Source organism: Camelina sativa, chromosome 20 (genome assembly GCF_030686135.1).
Source record: "Camelina sativa cultivar CO46 ecotype springtype chromosome 20, ASM3068613v1".
NCBI classification, from domain to species: Eukaryota; Viridiplantae; Streptophyta; class Magnoliopsida; order Brassicales; family Brassicaceae; genus Camelina; species Camelina sativa.
Window position 1 is genome coordinate 28,293,118 of NC_141899.1, and position 12,839 is coordinate 28,305,956.

The 12,839-nt window shown below is 34.9% G+C and overlaps 5 protein-coding genes and 1 non-coding gene across 10 annotated transcripts; 4 read left to right on the forward strand and 2 right to left on the reverse strand.

The window, feature by feature from the left end:
* The first annotated feature begins 392 nt into the window (after window positions 1-392).
* LOC147919498 (small nucleolar RNA R71) lies at window positions 393-499 on the forward strand. The gene has a single exon (XR_015594319.1). It is a non-coding gene; the product is annotated as a small nucleolar RNA R71 (small nucleolar RNA).
* A 3,315-nt stretch (window positions 500-3,814) lies between these two features.
* Window positions 3,815-5,537, reverse strand: LOC104771448 (uncharacterized). 5 transcript variants are annotated; one of them, XM_010495972.3, is made up of 4 exons: window positions 4,945-5,511; window positions 4,424-4,488; window positions 4,192-4,277; window positions 3,815-4,018 (listed from the first exon to the last, which is right to left on the reverse strand). In XM_010495972.3, the coding sequence occupies exons 1-3, from the start codon at window positions 5,411-5,413 to the stop codon at window positions 4,230-4,232; spliced, it is 582 nt and encodes a 193-aa protein (XP_010494274.1). In that variant the 5' UTR covers window positions 5,414-5,511; the 3' UTR covers window positions 3,815-4,018; window positions 4,192-4,229. The 5 variants fall into 5 exon arrangements, with proteins under 5 accessions (XP_010494274.1, XP_010494273.1, XP_087359590.1 ...); XM_010495971.3 differs by having other exon boundaries at window positions 4,198-4,277; window positions 4,945-5,510; XM_087503464.1 differs by having other exon boundaries at window positions 4,198-4,277; window positions 4,424-5,537.
* Window positions 5,538-6,154: 617 nt separating this feature from the next.
* Window positions 6,155-6,707, forward strand: LOC109131337 (uncharacterized). Its single transcript, XM_019242189.2, has one exon. It carries the CDS (start codon window positions 6,219-6,221, stop codon window positions 6,459-6,461), a length of 243 nt encoding a protein of 80 aa, XP_019097734.1. The 5' UTR covers window positions 6,155-6,218; the 3' UTR covers window positions 6,462-6,707.
* Window positions 6,708-7,633: 926 nt separating this feature from the next.
* LOC109131343 (uncharacterized) lies at window positions 7,634-8,177 on the forward strand. Its single transcript, XM_019242207.2, has one exon. It carries the CDS (start codon window positions 7,726-7,728, stop codon window positions 7,966-7,968), a length of 243 nt encoding a protein of 80 aa, XP_019097752.1. The 5' UTR covers window positions 7,634-7,725; the 3' UTR covers window positions 7,969-8,177.
* A 1,410-nt stretch (window positions 8,178-9,587) lies between these two features.
* Window positions 9,588-10,194, forward strand: LOC109131349 (uncharacterized). Its single transcript, XM_019242218.2, has one exon. It carries the CDS (start codon window positions 9,670-9,672, stop codon window positions 9,901-9,903), a length of 234 nt encoding a protein of 77 aa, XP_019097763.1. The 5' UTR covers window positions 9,588-9,669; the 3' UTR covers window positions 9,904-10,194.
* Window positions 10,195-11,358: 1,164 nt separating this feature from the next.
* LOC104772744 (WPP domain-containing protein 1-like) lies at window positions 11,359-12,285 on the reverse strand. Its single transcript, XM_010497324.3, has one exon. It carries the CDS (start codon window positions 12,020-12,022, stop codon window positions 11,528-11,530), a length of 495 nt encoding a protein of 164 aa, XP_010495626.2. The 5' UTR covers window positions 12,023-12,285; the 3' UTR covers window positions 11,359-11,527.
* Window positions 12,286-12,839: the final 554 nt, after the last annotated feature.

Below are 12,839 nucleotides of genomic sequence, written 5' to 3' on the forward strand. Positions count from 1 at the left end.
AAGGTCTGTTGCCTTGCTGATTACCAAATCTCTGTCCCTGATATCCAGCTCCATACACATAGATGACATTCTCCTCTGTATTCTCTGGCTCTAGCTCAAATGTCTCAACTTCAGCAGCAAATTGGACTGACTTCTTACCCACAAGGAGATTATGTACTGAATCCAGCTTAGCATTAACAGAAGCTAACTGGTTTGAATCAAACTCTTCATGCAGTCTCTTTCTTTCAGCATCAGCTCTTTTAGTGCTATTGCTAGAAGCCAAATTCTCAATCAAAACTTCAGCATCTTCTGGAAATCTTCTCTTGAAGTTCCCATGACTTGCAGCATCCAAAGCTAACTGATACTTCCAGTCACACCCTCTAAAGAAGATACTCAACAGTTGTACCCTTGAAAAACCATGGACTGGACAGTCCCTTTGATAAGCTTTGAATCTCACCCAAGCTGCCTTGAAAGCTTCATCATGTCCTTGCTTGAATGAAGAGATCTTGACTCTCAGCTCATCTGACATTGCATCATCATAGAAATGGTTGAGGAAAGCCACTTTGACTTGTTGCCAAGATGTCAAAGATCCAGCTGGCAACTGCTTCAACCACTGGGATGCCTCTCCTGCAAGTGAGTATGGGAACAGCTTGCAGAAGATGAAGTCCTCACTCACTCCATTAGCCTTGATACTGGTCACAAAATCCTCAAAGTGCTCAATATGGTCCAGAGGCTTCTCATGGGGCAGGTTTGAGAAAGGTCTCTGCCCAACAAGTTGAAAGTAAGCAGGCTTCAGCTCAAAATCATTCCTCTGGAATGGTGGAGGAACAATAGCAGACCGGTTCTCATACACAAGATCAGCCCGGTTATAGTTAGCAATGGTCTGGATCAGGTCCCGGTTTTGATCCTGTCTTCGAACTGGGTTCTGGACGTGGTTGGCAGTTCCACGTCCGTCTGCAGCAAGTGGGTGTCGATCGATGCCACCTGGTTGGTGTCGATCGACACCAAGATTTGGCTCGTCAACAACACCAGCTTGCTGGTTAACGACAGCCTGCTCGTTGACAACATGTTCAGCAATCACGTTTCCTTCTGCATCAAGCTTTTGGCCCTGCTCATTGCGCAAGTGGCCCTCTTGATCCCTCAAAACACCAGCCTCATCACGCATCAGAATGATCGTATTAACCATCTTCATAGATTTAGCTGCTTTTCTGTTCTCACGCTCAAGTTTTTCCAACTCTTGGTTTGACAAATTCACAGTAGGACCAGACTTGTTGCTCCTTGTGTGTGGTCTAGGAGGCATGCACCTGAAACACCAAAGAGAAGAAAAACTAAAACGTGTAAGTAAAAAAATAAAAATAAAAAATTTAGACAAAATCTAAAACTCAAATCTAATGGTAGATCAAAGAGTCCCCGGCAACGGCGCCAAAATTTGATATGCTCAAATTTACCCTAGAGCTACTCTCTCAAATTAAGAGATCAATGCAGTACTTAGGGGTCGAATTCCACAAGGACTCAAGACTACACAATAAATTATAGAGTTTTATAATTATGCTAAACAGATAAATTTGAATTAAAATAAACAATGCAAAAATATTAAATAAAAGCTGTGTAAATTCAAATGATCAAAAAGCTAGGCCTAGGGAATTTCTCAGGAAATTATAAATTATTAAATCAGGAAATAAATAGGATTCAAGCAATTAAGAACAGATCTAGAACTCTAAACACTTTTGTAAATTAAATCAGTTCTCACTGCAAATAATATCTAAATTTAAAACCAGAAAATCCAAATCTCTTTGTAAAATTCTAGGTTAAAAATCAGCAATAAAATCAGGTTTAGATTGTTCACAAAATTATTAAATCAAATCTCTTTACAAGAAATAATTTTGCTCATCAAAAGGTTTTATCAGGAAAACAATTATATTCTCATATCAATTTATTTTCCTAGGGTATTAATTCTAGATGGCCAATCAAGAATATGAAGAACAACCTAAGATGAAGATCTAGATAAATAAAGAATCATAAATAAACAGATCTAATAATTCATAAAATTCCTGTGAAAAACCCTGAACCTAACAAACAAACTACTCAGACATAATCATTGAAGAACAAAACATCTTTCTGAATAATAAGCAATTGAGATTATAAAGAGTAAGAAGGAGTTCAAGAATTCTTCTCTACAAAGCAGATCTGATCTCTCTCTCTCTCCAAAGCTCTCCAAATCTCACAGGGTTGCAGAAAATAAAACTTGCTAGAAAATAACTTCAGGGTTTGCAAAAACCTAAAAACTATATATATATGTCCTAAAACACGTCAGAGACTTATGTTGCAATTTTGGAAGACTTTGGGGTAGAATTGTAAAACTTCCAATTTTGTGATTCTTCATCGGCTGAAGAGGGTGTCGATCGATGCTCTTGATCTTGGTGTCAATCGATGCCCTTGTTTTGATCCGAGATTTATGCTCCAAAACGATCCCAAATTGCTCCATCCATGCTAAAATCCTAGAAACCCTGCAAAGACTCTAAAACATCCTAGAAACACATCAAAAGACAATAAAAGACTCTTTATATCATGGTTAAAAACCACAAAAACCATGATATATCAGTCACCACGACCCTTATTTGAAGTATGTAAATGCCGTTCTCCTAAATTAATCTCATGTTGGTCGATGGCCAACGAATTGAATTGAATGCCTTACAAATGCCATAACATAAACCAAGTATATATAGACTATATAATATAGTACCTAAAGGTCCTAAATGATATGATGGGTACCCAAGTCAGCAGTGCACTCTATCCCTCTTCAGTCGGAGTTGAAATTGCTAGAGTGGTTTGTCTAACTTTTCATCTCACTAGATTGGATGTGAAGATTTTTGAACCAAAAAAAAAAGATTGGTTGTGAAGAGTTTCAAACAAATATGTTTAATCTTAATCCCCACGATTCAAGAACTTTGTGACTGGCCTTCATTTTTTTATATTTTTTTTTGAACAAACCTACATTTTCTAATTACGTTGACCAGTTTATTTATTACCACTGGAGATGGTTCTTTTTTTTACTTTTATTTTAGTGTAAAAAAAATATTAAAAACATGTATTTTGGTTTGGTAAACTCTTCATCTCCGACTTTAAAGGCCGGTTTTTTTACTAAATTATATCTAAGTAAAAAATATTGTGTTATCGCGACACTTACTCTTCATTGGTCCTTTACCTACTTCTAGCCAATACTTATACGAAAGGCACTCCTACATTTTACATCTCCTATTTACTTATGAAAGTAGGAAAACATAAGTTAATTTGAAACTATACAACTAACAACAGCCGAGTAGTCCTTGCCTTCTAGGCATACTAACAATACTTCAGTTTGGTTCGGTTCAATTAATTAGGTCTTGTTTTTGTTTTCAAAGCAAAACCGATTGGCTAAGACTGACAGTATTGACTAAATCAAATGGAAAACAGCATAGGACCAATCATAAAGTTCTTGAATCATAGAGATCAACAACTTTAAACAATTTGTTTTGAAAGGCTTGACATCCAATCTTGTGAGATAAAAAGTTAAGAAGTGGTACGGACATATGAAGAGTAAGAGTTGGTAAGTGATGTCGCGTCATCAGTCGTCAGCGACTATAATTTCATCGTTTTGAATTTTGCCCTCTTAGGGCATCTTTAAAGGGATAACTTTTTTTTGTGTTCTTAGATTAAATATATTAGGAAAATAATCTAAAATCAGTTGTTAAGAACTTTTGCTAAAAAGTTAGTTATAAGGAGAACATGTTTAAGATCATAAGATTAAATAATATAATAATATTAAACATATCAAGAACATTTACAAGTATCTATATTTTTGCAAACTTAGCTTCATAATCAAAATGTTGTTGAGAAGCATACTTGAGGTTTGTTTAACAAAATTTCGTTCCGGTTCAGTAATATTTGAATGTAAAAAATGCAGTTAAAAGAAAACCTTTACTCTTCCTTGGATCTCTTCCTCGCCTCTGCCTCCAAGAGCTCCAGATCTTTGTTGAACTTGCAAATGCGGTAGATGCACCTGTCAATGAACAGAATATATGCCAGTGTGAGAAAGCTAAACTGCAGACCAAAAACTAACTGCGAACCAAGAATCAATCAAGTTGTGAGAAAGCTTCACCAAGAACTAATTGCCAACAGAGTCACAAGAACATTGTAAAACTCAAATTGATCAAGTTGTAAAAGAGGACAAACATTTACCACCGTGCGAAAGAAGTAGCTTAACAGTGTTCTCAAGACCTCTTTTTGCAGCATGGTGCAGAGGAGTCCCAACATGACGACTTGAGAGAGAAAATGAACACATTAGCTCAAACACACTCTAAAACTAAAACTTCTTTCAATGACTATCACAACATACAATGTCACCAACATCCTAACTTAGGATTGACTCAGCTACTCAAGCTCCATTATTTCGTATATAAACTACCTTCCAAGTGCAGTACATGCTAGTCTCATTAGCGGCATTGTGAATGGTCTGATCCCTTCTGTTAGCTACACATGATCATAGTGCAGTCATTGCACAAGCATAAGTAGAATCTCAGTAGAAACTGAGCAGAGAAGGGCAAGTCTAGTGCTTTACATCTCACTTCCACTAATCCAACCTATCGATAACATTAGCACTCAAAATAGCGAAACATAGACATGGATCAAACATCACGGACTCTAAAGAACACATTCTCAGCAGATGTTGTTCATGGATACAAACAAGAAACAACATCAAATTCTCAGCATATGTTGAATAGACATTCAAACAGATCCAAATTACAGGAAATTTTAGCTAAACATCATCAAAACACTATCAAATTTGCCACTCATCGAGTTCACTACCTATTGAGCTATTCGAAGCCCGTGAAGATGAACGAATACTATCAACAGAGACAACCACTTCCTTCCCACCAAGACTCCTATCTCTCCTAACAACTAATTTAGGATTACTTTGGAAATTACCCTTTAAGACTGATCCTAATTTCAAAAGAACCCTAATTGCAAAACCGAACACGAATCCAATCATAACCACACCGCCGACGAACTGCATAGTTGATTTCTTGCAAGAAACGACGACTCTCCGGTTATCGTCAAGCGCGATTAGTGTTTGCAAGTCGGAGAACGCGTCTTTGCTTGAATCGAGAAACAATTGGAATCTGGAATTAGCTAGTTTTGAAATCTGGTGAATGTCTAGGGTTAAGCTGAGGCTTTGGTCTTCGTTTCCGGCGGGAGATGAAGTGGTGAGTGTGAGGAGATTGCCGTCGGTGTTGTCGTAAGATGAGCCATTGGATTTACGGTTCCGGCGAGGACGAGAACGACGGCGTTTTGGAGTGGAGAATGGTAAAAGAGGAGACTTGTAGGTTTGGGATTTGGTGAAGCAGAGTCGTGGAAGAGAAGAACCAGATGAAGAAGAAGACGAAGTCATGTTCATTGTTGTGTGATAATGTTCGCTTGTGGACTCGGTGACAATGCCACGTCACACAAGAACAACCCAAAAAACAGTTCTACAATAAAAACTATTAAACTGATCTAAGCACACTTTTTCATTTTTTCTTATTAAAATAAGCTCAAGAACACCCTTATTGATACACCGATAAAGATGGCCTTAGCGCACGTGAATCGATCTGATCATGACATCACACCGTGTTAATCCTAACCTACTATGAAGAATATAAAAAAAGTCAAAAGTTGACAGATCTCTCACACACTCAAGAAAAAATTGTTGTTTCTTCAATAAGTCTACCCATTGGTCTCCTACTAACCAATTAAAATTCCACTTTTTACGTCTTTGCTAACAATATTTCAATTCCTACTTTTTTACTTCTTACAAATTAAACAGATGTCTTTTTTTCAACTTTAAATGAAAGTCATAGAGAGACAGAGTTCAAACAACGTCTCTTGTGTGGTGAAGCAGGTAGTTAGAGAAACTCATAAGTTATTCACTTGTAATATGAATACACATAATTTTGTTTTGTCCGGCTTATATATATAATTAAAATAGTAAAAGATTAAATGACTTCGAATTAAATACGTAAAAACGCGATACACAAAATCAAAGAGTCAAACATTCTTGGTCAAGAATTAATGCCCTTCGCTTACACACGTTAACACAATCGCATATATATATAAATTCACGAAGCTATTCTTACTTAACCTCAACTTAAAAAGAGAACAAGTAAAGAAGAGAGAAAGGAAGAAGAAACTAACGAAAGAAGCCAAAAAAAAAAGTTCTAAAAATGGAGAAGAAGAATGTGTTTGTGTTGTATATGATCTTGTTACTAGTGGTATCGTCATTGATGCTTGAGAGAGTTGATTGCAGAGCTCTACGATCGAAGCCGTTGAGAGATATTAAAGGACATGATCATCAATCCTCAGCGACCATGAAGGTGAAGAACAGCTCGACAAGACAACGTACTGTGGGGAAGAGTTTTGCTTACCGGTTAGCGTCCGGGCCGAGCAGAAGGGGACGTGGTCACTAATCAACAATTGTCACTTTTTTTTCTTTTTCTCTTCCAATGTTTTTTTTCTGGTCTTTTTGTTAGATATTTTTTAATGTGTAAATCAAAAGTTTTGTTTTAGCCAAAGAAAAGAAAAGAATAGGTACATTCTTTCAAAGAGAATTATCGTGTAACAGTGAGTTCCTAGCTTTCTCGATGTAAATATTTGATTATTTTATTCTTTCCAAATGGAATAGTAATAGTAATGGTAAAACAATGTTTCATATTTATCAACAATTCAGTTTTAAAGGAAACAGATGCATTTCCTAGTTGTGTATAAGAATTTGATACTAATTAATTCAAAATGTTTTTAAAAACGATATAGGTGTGCGCTTGTACAAGAGGCGGCTATAAATTTGTAAGGATTATCAATTTAAACATTATAAACTAAACCATTTTGTTATCAAGCGGACTTAAACGATTTTTTGTTTTTAATTCTATCGGTTGATCTGGTCAACTCTAGTAAAAACACACGGAAGTGTTTACGGAGTAAACTTCTCTACAATCTTAAAATTCAAAAAAAAAAAAAATCAATAACAATGTTAGTCTACACGTCCCTCTTCTATTAGTGCTAGTAGCACTGTGCTACATATATAATACGGCGTTGAAGTACTTTGTTAAGCCTCTCACGTTAACTAAAAGTAACTTTTTATAAAGATGAATACAAGTAAACTGTTTCTTTCGTATTCTTTGACTTGTTGTAAATGTCAAAAAAAAAAAAAAAAATCAAACCAAAAAAATCAAAGGTGACACAACTAGTCGTGTTGTGAATGTCAACCATTCCTTTGATGTTTTTATTTTCAAGTTTTACTTTTCTGAGACTTTTTTTCTTTTCACCACTTGCTTCTCAATATTTCGGTGATTTTTTTTTCAACTTCTTATGAAAGTCATAGAGTTCAACAAACAAATCTTTGTGGCCAAGCTGGTAGTTAGATAAACTCGTTATAATATGAATACACGTCAATTGTTTTGTTCATCTCTGAATTATATATAAATAGTAAAAGATTGAAAACATGAAAGACTTCAATTAAATATGCGAAAACGCGATACACAAAATGACATAGTCAAACATTCTTAGTCAATAAATAATGCCCTTCGCATAAACGCGCACATAACAATCGCATTTTATATATATATACAAAAGATCACGAATCCAAACTACTTATTCTCAAAGATAAAGATAACAAGTATAATAGAGAGCCAAAGAAAGCGTCTAGGGGAAGAACTAAACAAAATTATACAAAAAATGGAGAAGAAGAATGTGTTTGTGCTATGTATGATTTTGGCATTAGTGGGATCGTCGTTGATGTTTGAAGGAGTTGATTGCTGCAGAGCTTTACCATCGAAGTCGTTGAGAAATATTAAAGGACATGAGCAATCCCCGGTGACCATGGAAGTGAATAACAACTGGACAAGTCAACGTCCTTTGGTGAAGAGCTTTGTTTACCGGTTAGCGTCTGGGCCAAGCAGAAGAGGACCTGGTCACTGATCAACAACTACCGCTTTTGATCTATGGTGTTTTTTGCGTTGTCTCAATTAGTTTTTTGTGTGTATGTGTGTGTATAAAGGGAAAGCTTTTGTTTTAGCCAGAAAAAAATGAGAAGAAAATAATTATTCTTTCAAGTAGATTGTAACGCACGCATAACACAAAGTTCCTAGCTCCATCCAGTGTATGTAAATGTTTGGATTTTTTGCCTTGTATGTGCGAGTATTGGCTCACTAACTATAATCTTATTGCATGATATGGAGAGGGCATTCAAAATTTCTTGTAGGCCTTCTGAATCGGTTCTGTACATCAAAGACAAATGAGCTACCAACTGTTTTTGCAAGCCCACTGGAAGATTGTTCCTCTGAGCAAACGATATATGAGACAACATAAACAGAACTTACAAAGTTTCTGGTTCAACTGGTCACATGAACCACCAAGTTGGTCATATTACCAATTATATATATAATTCTGCTAGCAATAATTGGCTTATATGCGTAATGAACAGCTAAAGTTACGGGGATGTATATAATTTGACATTTTAGTTATTTGTGTAAAATTTACAAATTATATATTATTCAATCATGGATTTTAAAAAGTATAATGAAATATATTGTTATTGAAGTAATGATTTAAAAATCTATCTTAGAATCCATTGTTATTCAAAACAATTTGTAAATTTGGATTTTATTGATTTTTAGAGATTCTAGAGGATTTGAGAAGATATTTTAAGTTAAAAATACATAAATCCAAATCTCATGATTATAGGTGAGATTTGAAATTTTTTTACTTGGAATCATATAAACTTTCTTAAAATCATCCAAATTATTTAAAATCTCATGAAAACTCAAATCCATTGGAATATTAGATTGAATACACCCTAAGAAATTTTTGCTTTGAAATGATACGAAATGTTTTTGAAGAATCAAGAAAAAAAAAACATTCTTGCTCATTTGTTATTTTAAACATGATATTACCAATCAAAGGCTAGCTGTGTTTTCAAAACAAAAGCAAAGTTGAAACAGATTTGGGTAAGAGCGTGCAGTGGTGAACACGTCCGTCAGTCGTCACTCGTCAGCAGCTAAAGTTTCACCGTTTTGATATTGTTCCCTTTTTGGCGATCCTAACGAACGTGAATCGGTTCTCTAATGACTTCACACCGTGTTAATCCAAACGGACTACGAAGAAAATATAAAAGTAAAAAAAGTAAAAAAATTGACAGGTGAAAACCCATTTGGTCTCCTACGAACCAATAATATCTCGTCTTTTACAACGTGTTTGCTAACTATTTTTTCATTTGTTACTTATTATTTCTTACGAAACAAATGTCTTTTTTTTCAACATTTTATGAAAGTCATATATAGACACAGAGTTCAACAACATCTCTTGTGGAGAAGCAGGTGGTTGGAGAAACTCATTAGATATTCACTTCAAATATGAATACATATTCATATTATTTTGTTTTGTCTGGCTTATGTAAATAGTAAACGATCAAAAACCTGAAGAGTCTGACTCAACATGTAAAAACGCGATAAACACAATTAATGAAATAGTCGTTGATACTTGGTCAAGAATTGATGCTCCTTATTTAAAGTGTATGCACGCACACACAATCTCATATAGACACAAAAAAAAAGAAAAAATCACGAAGCATTCTTTGTGATCCAAAGAGAAAGAAAACCAAAAAAAAAAAAAGTTACAAAAATGGAGAAAAAGAATATGTTCATGCTGTGGTGTATGATCGTCTTATTGGTGGGCTCATCGTTAATGTTTGAGAGAGTGGATTGCAGAGCCGTACGATCGGAGTTGTTTAGAGACATCAACGGCCATCATCAATCGACGGTGACCATCATGAAGGTGAAGAACAGCTCGTACAGTCGACGTCCTTTAATGAGGATCTTAGCGTCTGGACCGAGCGGAAGAGGAACTGGTCACTAATCCACAACTACCACATCTTTCGACGTGTGTGTGTGTGTTTTTTTTGTTCGTTGGATTATTTTATATATTTTTTTTTTGTTTCGGCCAAAAAAAAAAGATAAAAGAAGTGAATGGTTTTCTCAAGGAGTTCCTATAATATATTATTTTTCAAGAAGAAGAGAATGATTATTTTATATGATAGTATATTCATTGAGTATTTTATGTCAAAAAAAAAAAAAAAAAATCCATGGAGTGTAAATGTTTTATTGTCATTTATTGTTTTTCGAAAATGAAATAAGTAAATGTTTTATTGTTGTTTTCCCAGTTAGTTAGTATCAGTAATAGTTAGAAATAGTGATTACAGTATTAAACTAGTAAAGTAAATTTTAGCCAAATATTTTAAACAATGAGATTACCGCGCGTTATCAACTTTCTCACTACATTGGTATGAAAAAAAAAACTAAAACTTGCTCAACTTGACAACTTCCCATACTAAAAGTTCCTATTTTATAAAAGATGAATTCTACTTAGTTAAATCATTTTTCTAATTCCATAATCGTTAAAACAAATATATATAAAAAAAAAATTAAAAGCAAACCATGCCTATAATGTCTGATACAATTGGTCGTGTTGTGAATGTCAAGGTACTACTATCCCTTTGTTGCTACAGTTGTTAATAGTAATTTATTTCGTTGTTTATTTTTTAAATTGCTTTTGTGGGACTTTCGTTTCTTTTCAGTTTCATTTTCATTTTACCAATAAGAAATACTATTGAAAAAAGTATCAAATCTCATCATCACCTACCGTATCAATTATCTTAGATACTGTCATACAGTCACAGCATCACAATTGTTGATATCACGACCACTTGAATATAGTATTAACTTCGCTCTCTCTAGTGTAAGTCGTCTCCTGATTGTTTTCTTTTTTATATCGGACTTTGAAGTTCATATAATAAACGAGTGCTATCATATATACATATAGCAAACTATCATATAATCGAAGAAACAGAAGATTACCAGGTATTACTACTGCTGGTAGGGTTAAGTGTAATCATGTACCCCCAATTATATATTATCTGAAGCTTTTTATTGTGACTAGATTGTTTTTGCACTAAACTAATAAAAAAAAACACATGTTTAAATCGAACCTTCAAATTCAAAAACTAATAAGGTTTCAAATTCCAAGTCTCCAAAACCAATAAAGAGTAAAAGACAATGAGAGTCAGAAAAATCAAAAAGGCTGATTTCTCTAATTCCAAGAACATAACTAGTATTGAACTGCCCCCAATGCACACCTAAACAACAACCGAATTCAAATTATCAAACTTCAAAGCTATAAGATGATTTGATGATTTTGATGTGAAAAGGGCTTAGATGAACGAGTTCAAGCAAAGCAAGCCACATATATAATAATCTAATTAACGACGAATGCATGAAGAACTAGTTAATAAACGATAAAGCAAGCATAAAACCATTCACTTAACTCGTTAATTACCATGATTAAGAAACCAAAAGCATCCAATTGCCAAATCAACAAGGCATTATCATGATCATCACTACAAGAACTCTTGAGATAATCTCATACGAACTCTCTAAGCAACAAAAAAAAAAAAAAAAAAAAAGATAGTTAGAAAACACCAAACTCAAGCCTCGTTTTCATCAAGCTTCACCGAACCCAATCCTGCGGCTAATTCAGTTTCTTCTTCTTCATTACCATCACCGGCCTTTGGCGCAGAGGTCTTCTTAGCTTTCATCGATTCAAGCATATGTTTACTAATCTCTTTGGAGTAAACCTTGAGGATCTCGATCCCATCGTCATCACCTACCACGGCGGCGGAAGCGACGGCGTGAGCCTCTTCTTCGATTGATTTCGCCACGGAGGAGGCTTCTTCGGAGTCGAGGGTTCCGTATCTCTTGGATAGGATTGATTCGGTTGATAGGGTGTCGGTCAGGCGTTTGACGACGGCGTCGCGAGTTTTCTGAGTCGGCGGCCAGATTCGGAGCGAGATGGTTCCCGGATTCGGATTCTTCTCCGTCTCGTTGTTTGGTTCTTTTTTCTCCGTTGTTGGTAATGTGGTGGAGGTTTCGGATTCTGGGATGTGCGGCGGGGATGTGGTGGTGGTGTCGGCTTCGGCCATTTTTGAATTTGAAAAGCTTTTTAGGGATTTTGAAAATTACCGGCTGGGTGTGTTGTTGTGGCCTGTGAGTTGATAGATTACTTTACTGATAAAGAGGGGTCTGGTACGATGTCGTTTAATGGATTGGGTGGTGCGTTGCGTTTACATTCGTTTGTTGTAAACAAAAACAGAAAGCTATCGTTTTAGGCGTGATTTATATTTTAAATATTTTCTTTTTGTAATTTACATATCTCGATGAAGAAAAAATATTATGATGGAAAATGTTTATAATTTAAAATTTCTCTACGGTAAATGCTAATAAATTAAATTTTTATATCCGGTATAGTAAAATGGTTCGACTAAAAACAAAAATTTAATTAGATATAAATTTTTAAGTTCTGATGTTTGTTAAGTTAATTTTTTCTAATTCTTTCATATTTAAATTTATTTTGATCTTATTTATAATAAGATTTTTGTTATAGATAGAAAAAAAGAGAAGTAAGATATCAGTGTCTTATTCCAATGAATGAAAGGTCCTTTATATAGGAATACAAAGAGAGGGTTTTGCTTGATGACAAAGTAAACCTGGTTTACAAGTAAATCTAGAGACTTCTAGAATATGGGCTTATAATGGGCATCTATCTAATATTTATAATACTTCCCCTTGGATGTCCATTATAAAAATGAAACTTATAATGCGCCAGAAATGCTGGCTCATTAAAAACCTTACCAGAAAAATCCAATGGGAAAAACCATGGTTAAGGGAAAAAGAGTGCAGCGCGCAACTACTCCCCCTGATGAGTACACATGTTGAGATTTTTGAGACGACGTAATCCGA

Coding starts and splice junctions, on each gene's coding strand:
- LOC104771448 (XM_010495969.3), bottom strand. CDS start 5,413: ATGAACATGACTTCGTCTTCTTCTTCATCTGGTTCTTCTCTTCCACGA. Junction 4,489..4,944: donor ATTAGGATCAGTCTTAAAGG/GTAATTTCCAAA, acceptor GATCATGTGTAG/CTAACAGAAGGGATCAGACC. Junction 4,019..4,423: donor GCATGTACTGCACTTGGAAG/GTAGTTTATATA, acceptor GTTCATTGACAG/GTGCATCTACCGCATTTGCA.
- LOC109131337 (XM_019242189.2), top strand. CDS start 6,219: ATGGAGAAGAAGAATGTGTTTGTGTTGTATATGATCTTGTTACTAGTG.
- LOC109131343 (XM_019242207.2), top strand. CDS start 7,726: ATGGAGAAGAAGAATGTGTTTGTGCTATGTATGATTTTGGCATTAGTG.
- LOC109131349 (XM_019242218.2), top strand. CDS start 9,670: ATGGAGAAAAAGAATATGTTCATGCTGTGGTGTATGATCGTCTTATTG.
- LOC104772744 (XM_010497324.3), bottom strand. CDS start 12,022: ATGGCCGAAGCCGACACCACCACCACATCCCCGCCGCACATCCCAGAA.